General features: G+C 36.1%; 2 protein-coding genes across 2 annotated transcripts; one reads left to right on the plus strand and one right to left on the minus strand.

The window, feature by feature from the left end:
* Positions 1–212: 212 nt before the first annotated feature.
* On the minus strand, positions 213–9,028 carry LOC132751462 (hydroxysteroid dehydrogenase-like protein 2). Its single transcript, XM_060741617.1, has 6 exons — positions 8,887–9,028; positions 4,880–5,145; positions 3,220–3,420; positions 2,508–2,596; positions 1,859–2,000; positions 213–932 (listed from the first exon to the last, which is right to left on the minus strand). Exons 2-6 carry the CDS (start codon positions 5,134–5,136, stop codon positions 746–748), a joined length of 876 nt encoding a protein of 291 aa, XP_060597600.1. The 5' UTR covers positions 5,137–5,145; positions 8,887–9,028; the 3' UTR covers positions 213–745.
* Positions 8,903–12,764, plus strand: LOC132751461 (uncharacterized). Its single transcript, XM_060741616.1, has one exon. The coding sequence runs from the start codon at positions 8,903–8,905 to the stop codon at positions 12,053–12,055; it is 3,153 nt and encodes a 1,050-aa protein (XP_060597599.1). The 3' UTR covers positions 12,056–12,764.
* The last annotated feature ends 3,903 nt before the right edge of the window (positions 12,765–16,667 follow it).

A 16,667-nucleotide genomic window follows, 5' to 3' on the forward strand; every position in this document is an offset into this window, starting at 1 on the left:
ATGGTTAGCTCCTTAACACATTTGACAAATGTTAAATTGAGTGCTAAGCCCAAACATATGCTGGCTTAATTATAAGGTACATTGTACTTTTTACTTCCCTTCCGTGACCAGACTTTGACTGGAGTTACAGTGTTGTCAAATAGAAGGGTACAATTCTTCATTTTGTCTGGTAATCTATGAAAACTAAAATTGGACACAGTATAAAAAGTGTATAGAAATAAATTTTAATAACAGTTACATTTGTATAACAAATATGCATTTTCATGGCTTTGGTACAAATGAATAAATCTTAATTTACATACAAGAACTGACTCATTGTAATGATTATAGTAGTTTCATGTCTAATTGTCACACTGTGAATTCACTTGATTTTGTGAGCATTAAATTTCGTGTTTTTTGAAAAGGTACATTTTTGTGAATGTGAATGGGTACATTTTTGTGAATGTGAATTGTAAATTCACTGATTGTTTTTGAAAAAAAATGTAAAACAAAAATAATGCAAGACACAAACAATCTTACAGTTCAGAAAATTAAATTTTGTTGGGTCTTAACTTCATAGATTTCTCTGTCAAGAAAAAACACAGAAAATAAGTCCCACAAATAAAAATGATTTTGCAGTATTGTAAAATGTGACATTTTAAATACAAGTTATGAATGAATATCACAATGTATCATCAATTATCATAGCACAAAAAAGGGTCCCTGATGAAAATCGCACAACAGGTGCTCTTGTAGTCACTTCATATCATAATTTACTATCTTTATTATTAATTAAACCAAGGTTTACATTCTCCTCTTCTACAGATAGATCAGGTAGTACACGAGGCATCATCCTTGGTGGCTCCACCCCAGGCTCACACTGGTACTTTGTGAAGTCTGTTTGGCCCTCAGAGCGTAAATAATCTTCGTCCAGTAACACAGCACCATTTAATCTGTACATACAGGTGAAAAAAGACAATAGATGATGCTGATACATATGAATCCATATTTATATATTGTTAAACCTTGTTAAAATATTTTGCAGCCGGTTAAATATCTGGAAAAAAGGTGATCTCTCGGACGTAAAAACCATTGATACAATGTACATTACAAACAGAAATGCAACACCAGTTTACATTCCAGACACAAGGGTGATAGTAATTTTCTTTACTTCACTATCAGTATCACTATCTCATTGAAATCTTATACCCACAAATTATTTAACATCTATTGATCATAATAATAAACACTCATGTAAAATGAAAATGTTTCATGCCAAATATCTGAGCTTTGAGCTTTCTGCAAAGACGATTCTTGAAAATATTACTGTATACAAATAAGGAAAACCAATGTTCACTAGGGCAGGACTATTTTGACCCAATGGCCATAATTTCAGCAACCCTGATAGAGGTCCTCATGATAATGTTTTGGTGCTCAGACCATTATTTCAAAAACATTGAAAAAAATCAACTACAAATAGATATGTTACATGCCAAATATATAAGCCTTAGACCTTGGGCTTTCAAAAGAGAAGATTTTATTAAGTTTTTACTATAACATTTAATGAAAAAGCAGAGCTAATTCTTATTCTAGAGTTATAATTTGAGCAACTTTGGTAGAGGATCTCCAGATGATGTTATATGAAACGGATGATGTTATATAAAACGTAACAAAGCTACGGAACTACCCAAGAATCATTACTATGTAGTTTAGTTAATATCCAGGCATTCGTTTCAGAGATTTCGTTTCAAGAAATTGTTGACCTCGTACAACACAAACGGAGAAGAGTGTGGGGTTACAATACTATGAGCACGTTTTGGTCACGTGAGCTAAATACAACAAAATAGAGCCTGCAAAGGCAAATAGAAAAAACACTAACTTGTCAGTTGGTTCATTTATAATACCCAGTACTGCATCAGCAAATATTTCAGGTGTCCTCATATGAGAGTTGGGTACATTCATCACATCTGTTACATGAGCTTTAATCACTGTAGCTGGCCATAATGTACTTATACTTACTCCTAGTTAACAAACAAAAATATATGTACTTTATAATATAGTGCAAATTAATTTTTACATAAAAGCAAGTCTTGAATAGTGGTGAAATGATGCTTAAAACGACTTCAAGCTACACATGTCATTTGTAATGTTTCCACGACAATAAACAAAACCGACTCAACACGTACATTTTCAAAATTAGCTACATGTATGCATATGACCTTTAATGTGTTGGTATGACGTAAAACCCACATCCCATACCCACTCCCACAATAGCACTGTATGATAGATCTCTATTGCAGAAAAGACGATACATGTATCTAGTACTATCGGCAAGTTTAATGCATCTTGACCACAAAGTTTATGTGATAATATGTAGCAGCACAACGTGTTTCCCATGTCTGTTTTAGCATACAATCAATGTATATAAATAGTTTCTATAAACGGAAACATTTGCTCACACAAAGCCAACAAAGTTTGCAAATGTATTATAGGTGTTATATTAGAAAGAAAAGAAGACGAAAACTAACCAGTGTCTGGCAGTTCATTTGCCATTCCTTTAGCTAATATCGTCATTCCCACTTTACTTATACTGTATGGAGTTTTACCCTTGAAAAACCTGCAAAAAATCGTATTTAACTAAGCGACATTAATACAATATTAATTGTGACTAAGAAACGCTAGGAGTGTGCCAAATTTCCATCTGCCTTTGTACAATAGTGTTTCTTGTAGAAGACAAGATATATACCAGTCAAAAAGTCTCAGCAAGGTATTAATAAAATAAGGTCACAAAAGTGATCTCTTTAGAAAAAAAATCTGGATAAAGTGTGATCCCTCAGAAGCATTAATCCGGCAAAGTTACATGAAAATTGCAGACTCGATTTAATTGAGTCTGTACATAGTCAAAGCTGGACCTTTCCGGACCCTACCATGGACCAAGCAGGGCAAATACATTAAACAAATTCAGAAGGTCAATAATACAAAGTTTAGCTCAAGTATTTTATGGCGAACAAAAACCGGCCAAACATTTACCACGAGGCATCGCTGGCACCAAAATATGTTCCGCCCCGTCCAAACATACGGTCCACCCTGGTACGGTCCGCCATGTCTCACGGTCCGCCCTGTCTTACGACCATCGCTTACAGGTTCTAGATTCAGTATACATGTAATCATTCACTAAAATAGGATACTGTTAACATCCTACCAGAATCTATTTAATCCACAACAAAAATACAGAACTACCTATTATAAATAGGTGGCGCTACAAGCACGATTTTCCCGCGCTTTTGTTGAATCATCTTTGGCACGGCATTTAGCACCATCGCATACGCCCCACGAACATTCACATGCATCATGAGGTCGAACCGCTTCATTGGCGTCTCAAGTACAGGTTTCCACATTATAGCCCCAGCGTTATATATGGCTGCATCAATACCACCAAATCTGTAAACAGAGGAAATGGTGAAGAAAAACATCTGTTTTGATTTATAATATTTATATTGGATTAGACTAATTAATATCTAAAGGTGAAGTGTAGCATATTGAGCGGGAGTCATGGATTGCTGAAAAAAAATCTGAGTACTTTTTACAGATGCTATGGTTAGCATAAAAATAATTATTGTTCAAAGGATATTTTGTGTCCTTTGGGGAGATATATATACCTTGAAGTCTGGACAAAACAACGATTGGCCAACATGTCAGTATAACCATCGTAAACAAGGGACACGTATTTGTGGCAGACTTAAGCTCCTTTGCTTTTCCGAAGGTATTTACTTGAAACCTTTCTTGTTTAAGTCACGTGACATGTGAGATCATATGGTTTGTTGTGCAAAGTCTTTGAAACTAAATCTTTCGGAACTCATTTAGGACACGGAACTCATTTAGGCGTGTCCGTCACAAAAGCAGATGCAGAAAGATTTGAAAAAGAAAGGGCTTTGTCTTGTATTAAGCCTGCACGAATTTAATTAATAAACAATTTTATATAAAAACAAAACAAGAAGTGTCATTTTAAGCAATGATAAAAGTAAAATCCAGCATGGCGTGTCGGGGAGGTACTTTGTTAGTCACTTAGTCAAAAAGAAATCAATATCATTTCAAAGTTTTGGTAAAATACTCTCTGACTCATTACAGTCCGTTATAAGGTTGTATCTTATGAGAATTATCTCTGATGGTGAATTGGTTAAGAATCATACAGCATTAACAAAATGAGGCAAAAAATATGATAAACAAGATCAACAAGGAAAGACGCAACCCCAAAACGACCCAGCAACAAGAACGATCTGGCTTATTGGGTAGATCAAAATCCTTTTTTCACATTTTATATAATATCGTCTATTTCAGTATCATTATTGTAAATTATTTATCATTTATTTATTTATTATAATGATTACTACTTTTTCAAACTAAAAAAAATTATCGGCCAAATTTGTTTTGATTCTCCGAAACTCCTCAGAGAAGCAAAGGGGGACCACTGCGTCGGAGTTTGATACCGATATATTTCAGGGAGATAATTCAGTGTGTAATACGACAAATTTAAGTATACCATTTAATTACGTTGTCAGTCAACGCATTTCTGTACGATAATAATTCATAACCGTTCTGGTGAAATAGGACATCCTGATATATTATAATATATTATACTACTCTACATTTTATCACCCGTGTTATAATCTTTCCAGCTTAATCTTAACAAACATTCGAAAATGACCTACTGAGGCATTACAGGGTCACTCGATGATAAAGTTACCAAATTGTTCATATCAACTCAACTTTTAAGCATAACAAGCACAAAAATGTTAAGACATCACATCAAAATTGTTTTTCAGAAATATATATTTAAAACATCCTAATGGTCCAAACGTCGACGAGAAAACAATTAAGCTACGAACTACTTTGGCCTTACCTATCTGTTGTAACGTTTACAGCATTTGCCACATCGTTTTCATCTCGACAGTCACATCTCACAGGAACAGCTATCCCGCCAGCTGCTCTTATCTCTTCGGCAACCGAGTTGATAGACCCAGGTAACGCAGACGACGTTTCTTCCGTCTTTGATGCTACAACAACGGCGTAGTTATTTCTCGCTAGCGTCAAGGCGATTTGCCGCCCGATTCCGCGTGACGCACCAATAACTAAAGCCGCCTTTTGGGAAGTCATCATGCCTCACATCTGTAGCAAGAGATAAATTAAATTGTTTAATTAAGCATACCTTACACATAGAAATAGTTTACATATATTTTATATCCTTGAACCCATAACATTGTAGTGAGTTAACACAAATATGATAACGCATAACGTTCGAATTTTTACACCCGCCAAATCTATACTCGTTTAATTTTAAAGCAGCACACCTCCAGATTTCTGCTAATTTTCATGAAAATTTTGAAAAAGTATCAAAAAGCAAAAAATTGTGAAGTGAACAATTAAAATAATTTACATATTGCAAACCGCACTTACAATCAATGTAATTTACCAAAAAAGAGGTCAAAATACTCAAAAAGCCCTCACTGTGTTAGTAACGCAGTAGAAATATCGTGAAAAATACTGGCAAATCGGTCACAAATGGCACATTCAATGGAAATTATTACTTTTATCTTGAATCTTTTTACATTTCTTAAAACGTCAGTTCATTTTCCTGAAGTTTGATTTTCTTCAAATATTTTATCTCATCTGGAGGCATGCGGCTTTAAACGTTATTTTTGTCATGCATTTCCTTTTATTTTCTAACATGAATGGCAAATTGTTTGTTTGATAGGGTTTTACGTCACACCGACACTGTATATAGCGACGTTCCAGCTTTACTGGTGGAGAAATACCTCAGCTGCCCTTCCGTGAATTATTTCAGGCACGAACGGGCACCCTAGTAGAATCGCCGACGTCCCGGAAGCTAGCTGGATAGCTTCCGAATAAGGTCCCTGTCGGAATTTGAAGAGACAAATATTACAATCTAAACCGCAAACACATGTCAGATTATTTGTTCTTGCATATATTACAATATTCTATAACATTTAAAATGCTTTTCATGGAAATTAATGTCAATTCATTCGTAACTATTATTGATAAACAAATTTACAAATAAAATTATTGTTTGTATTCAATTTGCATTAAGATTCAAAGTAACATTAGATCTATACGTGTTTTGTTGTTGACTTTAAGTACAGCAACCATATGCCATCAGTGACAAACGAATCTAATCTTTATAATATGGTGGCTGATTTGTGTCATGTCGTATTTTCTCGGCTAAACACGAAAATACGACAAAGTGGTGACTGTTGTATTATTGTGTTTTCGCCTTGCGCCCCCACGGAGCGAAAGTACGACAAAGTTATGACTTTGTGTTTTCGACTCACAACCCGCGGAGCGGAAATACCACATGGTACAAATCAGCCACCATTAAATAGTTATTTTGATTAATTAAATGAACAGAATTGCTTCAAAATTTGCATGATTTTGCATGAATATTTCTTTGAAGAATCTGATATATTCAGCATTCTGTGTACGTGGATGTCGTCCATTTTTTGTTATTTCTAAATTGTTTATGCGTCCGTTAGCCTACAAGGTAGCATGCTTTTTGTTATCAAAATTAAAGAAAATTGTGTTCAAAAGGGGCAATTTGCATGAACGAACAAACAAACTATATTAATCTAGAAAAATATCTACAGATGTTCACTATATTGGATTCCGACCCTATATCGGACAGTACCACAGTACCTGCTGTTTTTTACTTTTTTTTGCGTTAGATAGATCTTATTCGGTTTTGAAGTTTCTCTCTAACATGGACAGTCTAAAGAGATGCTTATATAATATTCAAAACACCAATACGTTACTTAACTAGCTCTTACATATCACTTCCTCAAAATTGTATACTTCGAAACCTAAGCCTTATTTTATTCTTCCGTTCTTTTCATCTTTCTATGGTGGCTGATTTGTGTCATTCGTGTTTTTGCCCCGCGACCCCGCCAAGCGAAAAGTTAAAAGTTAACAAGTTAAAAAGGCGGGGGCGCTGAGCGAAAACACGCTAATTAGTGAGGTCTCGGCGAAGTTTTATTGCTCGGAATAAAACTTCGCCCCGCGGGGGCGCGGAGCGAGATTTAAGAAATAAAACGGCAGGGTCGCGGGACGAAAACACGCTTATAAGCGGGGGCGCTGGGCAAAGTTTAATAAATAAAACAAGTTAAAATGGCGGCGGCGCGGAGCGAAAACACGCTAAATAGCGGGGGCGCTAATTAGCGTGTTTTCGCTCCGCGACCCCGCCATTTTCTTTCTTTAATCTGCCCCGCGACCCCGTAGCGCGAAGTTTTATTTATTTGGCGGAAACACGAATGACAAAAATCAGCCACCATATCATCTAAATCTCCCTCACTCAAAAAATGTATACTTGGATACCTAAGCCGTATTTTATTCTTCCATTTTTGTATTTACCTTGAGTGAGCGTGCGTGGGTTTTAATTTAAGGCCCTCGTGAGATATGTAATCAATTTGCAGACGAAGTTTACAAAACGTGACCATGATGAAATTCCGCTTTTTACTAAACCGCTGATGGACCTACGTATGATACTATTCGCCTTTCTCATCGATGTAAAGTTATCAGTAGAACTCACTTTTTCGCGTAACACTTCCATTCCCGTGATCCCGAGTTTTTGTACCTAAGAGTACAATTAATGTACTATAAATATAATAACCTCATAATAAACCTAGTAAGATTGAAAGTAAACCTATTTTACATGTTCATGTGCATCATACTAAAGTAAAATAAAATAGTCGAACTGATTCACCAAAAAGTAGGCTTACATGACATTTTAGATCTGTCCCAAATAAACTTGCATATATTATTAATTGCTAGAACTACTAATAATAGTACATAGATAAAGAAAGCTAATAATACGAATCAGAGATAATACTTATAATGCAATCAAGTCATTATACTCGGTTCCTATGATATCAAGGGTTCTATGATATCAAGGTATTTAAATTTTCTGTGACTGCTAGTAAAAGCAACACATGGTGATGCTAATATTTGTAAAACTTGCTCACTAGATTCATTTTCATCTGCCAATAAATTTAATTTGGTGAATAATGAATGTATTTGTGGCAAGAAAACTATTTTATAAAACCTTTATATTTGACTACCATTTTCCTTAGTGGTTTTTACACAGTCAATTAAAATATGTTATAAACACATATACTGACATATAGTCTGTTCATATAGTTTTAATTTTATAGCAAGTTAACTGTTGGAAGTTTTTCACAACTTAACTTGAAAGTTTTGACCCATCAATTCTTCCATATCTGCTTTTTTGGGGATTACCTTGATACCGTAGTAACCTCCTCTGAAATGACCCAAAATGGCAGGCATTGAAAATATTCTAAAAAATGTCATTTTTATTGGTTCTTTTGAAATAATTTTATGACAAACAGTTCTGGAAAAGGTTCAATTATAAGATGGAAGAAAAATCTCATTCATTTATGATATTTATATTTAAATATTTTCCGATAAACGTTAAGTACCTTGATATCATAGAACCCCGGGCTACTCTGTAGCAGGCACGTTTGCATGGAACTGTTAATTAGTAAAAGAAGGAAGTAATACCGGTATACGATTTTATATTAGTAGATAATATAATAAAATTTCTACAACACTATTAGATCTAAGTTGAATAATGATATAGTTGCGCGGATATTTTTTTAACTCAAGCTGGAGCTAATCTACATCCACTTAAGCATATACATGTATATGACGCTTAATAAATAAGGTATATCTGCGCGTGACCTAGGTCGTAAAGTAGGCTATTTAACCTTGACATTTTAAACTGAAATCGGGAAAACTGATCTGGTGAGCATTGAACTAGAACATTAGGCTACACGGATACACGCCTGAATAACGAAATAATACATGTTTAACTTTACTTACGAGCGTCTTCACAAATATGGCTGTTACGCGAACTGTGATCGGTGTGGATGTTGGTGGAACAAATACTGATGCCGTTGTCATAGATAGAGGTACAGACAAATTGACAGTCCTTTCACATGCGAAAACTCTGACAACGGCAGATGTTACCACCGGTGTTAAAGCAGCAATTCATCTCGGACTTTTGAACTCACGGAAGAAAAACCGTACTTTATCCGTGCAACAAGTTAACATTGGGACTACCCATTTTATAAATGCGGTTGTAGAAGGTAAACATTTAGCAAAGGTAGCTGTTATTCGTCTGTGTGGCACTGCTTCGCGAAAATTGCCTCCTTTCTGCGATTTTCCTGAAAAATTGGCCAGTAAAATCAGAGGTAGTGTATTCTTGTTGAACGGAGGATACCAATTTGATGGTACAGAAATAACGGAGATAAACGAAAAAGAGCTTGAAAATTGTGTTGATATATTGAAAAGTAACGGTGAAAAGAACATTGCAGTATCCGGCATCTTTTCACCTGTTAGAGATGAACAGGAACGTCGAGTGGTCGACTTTATTCGGAAACGTTTTCCTGAAGCAAGCGTTACTTCAAGTCATGAAATTGGAAAAATAGGAATGTTAGAGCGGGAAAATGCTACAATTCTAAATGAGTGTATTAAACCGCTTTGCCTTAGGACAATCAAGGGATTTCGTTCAGCTCTAGATGATTTAGGTTTGAAATGTCCGCTGTACCTTACTCAGAATGACGGTACGATTTTGGAGGAAGAGAAAGCGCTTCGTTACCCAGTCTTTTCCTTTGCTTCCGGTGCTACAAATAGCATGCGTGGTGCTGCATTTTTGACCGGCTTGAAAGAGGCAATCGTAATCGATATTGGCGGAACGAGTACCGATGTTGGCGTTTTACTTAAAGGATTTGCAAGGGAAGCATCTACCGAGGTGAAAGTAGGCGGTATAAGAACAAATTTCCGTATGCCTGACGTCATAAGCATCGGTTTAGGAGGAGGATCATACGTTACGCATGTGAAGGTGAAAGGTCAAGATCAAATCGTTGTTGGTCCACAAAGTGCTGGTTATTGTATTGATAGAGAAGCATTTGTCTTTGCTCAGCCAGGTGAAATTGGTGATCGAGTTTTGACAGCAACTGATGTTGCTGTTGCCTCAGGGATCGCTAATGTCGGTCTTATAAGTAATGTTAAGCATTTAAATAAAGAGGAAATAAACGTGGCTGTTGATAAAATAAAAAGTATGATCACAGTATGCGTTGACCAGATGAGATTCAACGATAGAAATTTGCCGTTAATTCTTGTTGGGGGCGGAAGCATTATCGTCGACAGAAGCTGGAAGTTTGATGGCATATCAGACATTTTTCGCCCAGAATATTTTGATGTTGCTAATGCCATAGGTGCGGCCTTAAGTCAGATCTCAACAACCAAAGACCGAGTTGTTGACCTGGAAAAATATTTTGATACGGATGAAATGAACCACCAAGTTTCATGTAAGCTTATAGAATGTTCTGAAACTTCTGAGGAGAAATCAGCGATAATAGAAAAAGTGAGAAAGACTTTCTTTCAAAGTGCGCGCGAAAAAGCCATGCAAGAATTACTGGAACTTGCGAAACAAGAAACTATTGCATCAGGGGCAGATTCAAATTCCATTTGCCTTGTGGAAAAAGATGATATTAGTTTGTCATACATTCCTGGAAATGCAACTAGAATAAAATTGAAAGTTGTTGGAGATCTGAAGATTGGGTCGGATTCAGATAAATTCGTGGTTCCAGAATCGTTTTACAATCAGAGACCGCCACAAACGGGTTTGCAGACAAAAAAGCAAACAATCACAAATACGGGCGTTATTCTATCTGAGGATAGCAACAAACTAAAGATAGAAACGCCAACAATTGACAAAGACACCGGGGAATGGCTACTATCTGAGTACGACATTGAATGCATTCATATTGGAGCAGGAATTTTAGGCTGTGGTGGCGGAGGAAGTCCTCATCTTGGACGTCTTTTAGCACTGAGATCATTACGCAGTGGGAAGAAAATCCGTGTACTTACACCTTCCAGGTTTTACCAAAATGCTCACCCAGAAAATGATTTAGTATGTTCTGTAGCGTTTATGGGGGCTCCAGTTGCGGTGTATGAGAAACTTGTAGCCGGAAATGAAACAACTGGTGCGTTGGCATGTTTACAGGATTTATATTGTGTCGGTGGTTATAAAGATGGAGACCTTACCAACAAAGATGGGGTGGATATAGTAAAAGAGGAACATGTTACATATATTGATGATTACAAAGTGACTGCTGGGGAACAGTTGAGCATGGGAGACAAGAGATTAAGCGCATTGATGAGTGGCGAAATCGGTGGAATGAACGGTATGGAACCTTTAGTCGTAGGTGCAGCCTTGGACCTCCCAGTACTAGACTGCGATGGAATGGGTCGAGCTTTTCCAGAACTGCAGATGTTTACACCATTTATATATGGAAACAACCCTTACCCAGCAACGTTGGCAGACGACAAAGGTCGGCATGCAGCAATTTTGTATGCTGACTCTCCAAAAAGTGTAGAAAATCATTTTCGAAAGGTTGTTATCAATATGGGATGTAGTGGAGGAACAGTTTTGTCGCATTTTAACAAAGATCGAGTCTTGTCGTCAACAGTTCTGCATAGTACAAGTCATGCATGGCGCATTGGGGATACTATCTTACGAGCTCGCACTGAAAATACTTCACCTGTTGATGAAGTCGTGAAATTAGAACACGGGAAAATTCTCGTCTATGGTAAAATTTCTGACGTTTTAAGGGAAACAACAGGTGGTTTCAACAAGGGCAAATTTGTTATTACTGGTCTTGACCAGTATGCTGGCAAAACGATTAATATAGAATTTCAAAACGAATTTCTTATTGCAAGAGAAGTCAGCGAAGGAAATCATAAGCTGCTTGCATGTGTCCCAGATTTGATCACGCTGATGGATGCAGATACGGCACAGCCCATTCAAACGGAAGAGCTAAGATTTGGTATCCGTGTTGCTGTTGTTGCTATGCGAGCGTCACCAACCATTAGTTCAGAGCAGGCCTTGAAATTCGTTGGTCCACAAGCATTTGGTTACGGTGCAGATGTTCAATACACTCCTCTTTGTGACTTTGTAGACGCCGGACCTATTGGACCTATGTGAATGACCGGTACATGTCAATTACCCTAGGCAACAAGCCAGACTTAAAACTTGTTTTATACGTGAACTTGAGATGGAAAGTCGCACTGTACGTTTATATTTGTAATGATAATTGAGCATATAGATCTACATGTGTCAAAAAAAATTTGTTCTTGAGTGGTGATAACTTATTTTACATGGTTTATGCATACCCATGATCGAGTTAATCTTTATTTCATAGATAATTAATGTATTGACATCAACGCTATACAAGTATACAAAACATTGCTGATGTGTTGGATTAACATTGCATTTTTGATTTAGCCCTAAACTACATATAGCAACTATGTAATACCTTATTTTTAATTTATTATTATGCAAACTATAAATTTGAGAATACATGTATTTGGCAACAGAATGCTTGATGTTAATATGAACTTTTATTTTTTGATTTATAAAGTAAATGAAGTTTGCCTATCATAACAAAATTAAGTTGTTTTGTGATGTTACGGCCGTGAAATATTAAATAGATTCTTCTACAAAAAAAAGTATTATTATTCGTCAATTTTGTAAAATCCAAAATTATCCCAATATGAAGAGTCCATCAGACATGGTAATCGCTATTCGCCCGGTTAGATGGCGCCGAAACAGGAACGATAATTTTGGTATTCCTCGGGTGTTACAAACTTAAAAGCAACACCAAGGGCCAAAACCCCTCATCTGTTTGAGCTTTAAAGATGCATAGACTCCAGTTGTTTGAACCCAGTTAGTCGCCTCTATACGGTCACGCAGGGATATTTTGTGAGACTCGGCCATTAAAGACAACCTCTCGGCCACAGGCACGAGTATCGGACCTGGGAAGAAAAAATATTACCAGATTGATAAAAAAAAACCCTGTGCACATCTTAAATGTGTCAAAAACCAAAAAAAAAATGTAAAATACGACCTCCTTTAAAAATGTACTATAAGTTATGTAGAGTAACACAACCCACTATCAGGTATTCATGAAACAAGGATTATCTGCACATATATTATATATATAGTTAACTGCATTTTAAACTTACTTAAAATAAGACAGGGTGCACACTTGAAACACCATGCGCACATCTGCAGCATCAGACAATAGAGAAGCGATGACCTAGTGTAAGGTGTCTACCTCTCAAACTGTGGATCATAGGTTCGAGCCCTAATCGGAACACAACCATGTTTCTTCATGACACCAGTACTGGTTGATTCCAGCAAGCGGACTCCAAGAACTTGTTTCACAATCGGGCTTAAATGATTATGTTTAAACCAGTTATAAAAGTTCTAATTATAAAAGTTCTAATTTTATATAAATCTATCTCGGAATGCATTCTATTTAATTGAGAAACTCAAAAACACCTTATAACAGATGACATGTAAAATACGTTTTTGGTTTCGGAAAAAATGATTTACAGAAATTTTAGAAATCATCATAAAACAAAACCATCCACTTTGATTTTCTCCCAATTGTGCGATCACAATTACAGAACCGGAAATCGCACATTTTTATGGAACAGAATTAATGCATTTATTCCATCTTGTTTTATGATATCGGAACTTACATTATGCTTGCTTCTATACTTCTTTACGACAATGAAAACCTGCGTTTTGCTGAATTTAATCATGCCTTATGATTACTGAATGCACTTTCATGTAATTGAACCTTGTGTGTTCCCTACTAAACCATCAAACTCACATATTTTAATATGCTATATGTTTAATTGCATCTTTTTTTTAAGGACAACGTATTATGTTTGGTGTTTAAGATAACATTCTTTATAACTTTGTAACATGGTAGTTGTATCTTTAATTTGCTATAAATCTGCCACTTATATTGTCGACATTATGTCAAATTAAACTATTCATTTTGATCAATAATTGGCTGATTTGATGTGTCTTAGCATTCATATACTTCAATATATTCACTGATTACAAATATAATGCAATACATAATCACTGCGCATCGACAACGAAGATGACAACGATAGCGATATTATAGTCGCATGTGACAGTACGCACTAAGCAGTTGGCAGTAAGCATAATGCGAGTTGCAATAATTTGTGTTCATATTATGACAGCAGGTGTCGCTTTGTCGGTACATCCCGTTATTTTCCGGATTATCCCGTATTTTGGCACGTGGAGTAAACAAAGTTACGTCCACTTTATATAGGGGCGTATACAGAACAGTGTTAGTTGGGGACTGACATGTAAATTTACTAAAAAACAAGAGAACACGATGCGACAGACGAAAAGTGCGTGTTTTTGAAGATTCCGCCAGCATGTGGAAAAAAAGTTATATATGTCTCTAATAACTCATCCTACAAGTGGCAACTCACCTCTTATACAATTGTTTGCACTTCTTTTTGGGCGTCTGTGATAAGTGAAATTGAATTTTATCAAACTTAAGGTGGCACGAAGGTGACATGTGTGTGTTTTTATTTATCTCGTGCGCACGAGATACTGTGTCGTGGCCACGGGTTACTAAGTCGTGGCCACGAGATAGTTAAGTCGTGGGAACGAGATACTATGTTGTGGCCACGAGTTACTAAATCGTGGCCACGAGGTAATTAAGTCGTGGGAACGAGATAACTTAGTCGTGGCCACGAGTTACTAAGTTTAGGCCACGAGATAAATAAGTCGTTGGAACAAGTTACTATGTCGTGGCCACGAGAAAGTTTAGTCGTGGCCACGAAAAAGTTAAGTCGTGCGAACGAGATAAATAACCAATCAAATTACACTATTTATATGAATTTTCCTAACAAGGATGCCCCTACTTAAAAGTGTCATTTATACAAGTTATTGATTGGTCGATGATTTTACATAAAGCGTCATTGTGACCCTGATTTCTGACCAAATTGCCTAAAAATTATTAGGTGTCATCTACTGATCTTTTTAGGTTATATAAACTACGGCTTATTCTTTCTAAATCATTCATCAGACACAAGGATTTTGCATTTATCTGACCTGTGACCTCAAACATCCTTATAGGATATCTACTGTCCATGGGCAATGTCTCTTCCCAATAAAATAAACCAGGACTAAGTCCCTCTCAAGTTATGGTATAACCAATGTTAACAGGCCTTTGTACGTACAAAATGACAAATTCTATCATAGAATTGTCCCAACAAAGGGCTATAACTAAAGAGATAAATAAAAACACACACATGTCACTTAGTAACTCGTGGCCACGACTTAGTACAGTACAAACTTGATTTTTTTTTTTTTTTGTAAAATAAAATAAATATAATTTGGCTTCACACAAATATTGTGCTTTAAATACTTTACACTGTAATTGGGCAGTATGAATATTCATGTATAGTGTTATAACAAAAATATATATGGAAGTTTCGTTTAAAGACAGGCACAACTTTACTTGACCCGTAATAAGGAAAGCAGATTCCTATACATTATGGGTATGTGTTTTTATTTAAATAAAACATATTTAGTAAGCATTTTATAGATTTCAATAAATTTCTGTGATAAAAATATATTACTGAAAGATGTGCATAGTATATCTTTAAGCACAAATGTATGTGAATGTGGTGGTGTGTGCGGGATGTCTGATCTATAATCAGACACACATTTGCCCAACATTTGTAATTGATTATGCACATGTCACAAAAATAAACAACTTCCTTCTTTCCTTATTATACATGTATATTTTAATGTGTTACATACCTATTCGCCACTATTAGTGACTGAGACATTTATTAAGTTAAAAGGCCAATTATTAAGTTTTGCTTTTCAATGTCCAAGTCATTAGATAAAGACCTTCGCAATCGTAGGCAGGTGCTTAACAACTGGATGACAGCATTATATGTTTTGATAAGGAGTACACTATGACCACTATTGCATGAAATTTACACGTATATATTCCATCCCAGCTCATCAACGTATCTTTGGGGTAGGTGCAGCCCTTAAGCCAAGGCCTGAATCCGCCACTGTACGTATAAACTGCCCCATTGAATAACTGTTACGAGCATAGTTTTTCTATTAGACTGTATACATATACATGTATAAAATTATATTGCATAATCCTTACTACTTGTATTTATATTCTTTTGACGGCAATTTATTTATTAAGCGCTTGGTACGTATTTATAGCATTGTCGCCCTCTGTATTTTAACGTATATCCACGATGGCCCTAACGGTATTCCGTAATATATACATGTACGGAAAATTCCGATGATAGGCGAATCATGGAAAAAATCCGTTGATATCGATAACAGAGTTCTCGCCCCTTAACAGTTCACAAATCGCTAGACATTGCTTAAATTGTTTATCATAATGTAAGATGATCAAACATTATCCACAAAGCCTCAGACACCGAGCTTTATTAAGCATAAACACTGAATAATGGATATAAGCGAAAGCTAATAGTAACTAGAGGATGCTTTTGTAAAAAAGCGCATGTCTCCCCCACTGCACTGTGACCTTTGACCTACTGACCCCAAAAACAATAGGGATCATCTGCTCTATAAGACCAATCATCCTATGAAGTTTGAGGGCTGTAGGTCAAAAGGAACTCTAGTTATCATCCGGAAACGAGAAATTGACCAACGGTCACTGTGACCTTGACCTTTGACCTACTGACCCCAAAAACAATAGGGA

The sequence above is a fragment of the Ruditapes philippinarum genome, unplaced genomic scaffold, assembly GCF_026571515.1.
Source record: "Ruditapes philippinarum isolate M1 unplaced genomic scaffold, ASM2657151v2 ctg1500_1_1_1_1, whole genome shotgun sequence".
Taxonomy (NCBI): Eukaryota; Metazoa; Mollusca; class Bivalvia; order Venerida; family Veneridae; genus Ruditapes; species Ruditapes philippinarum.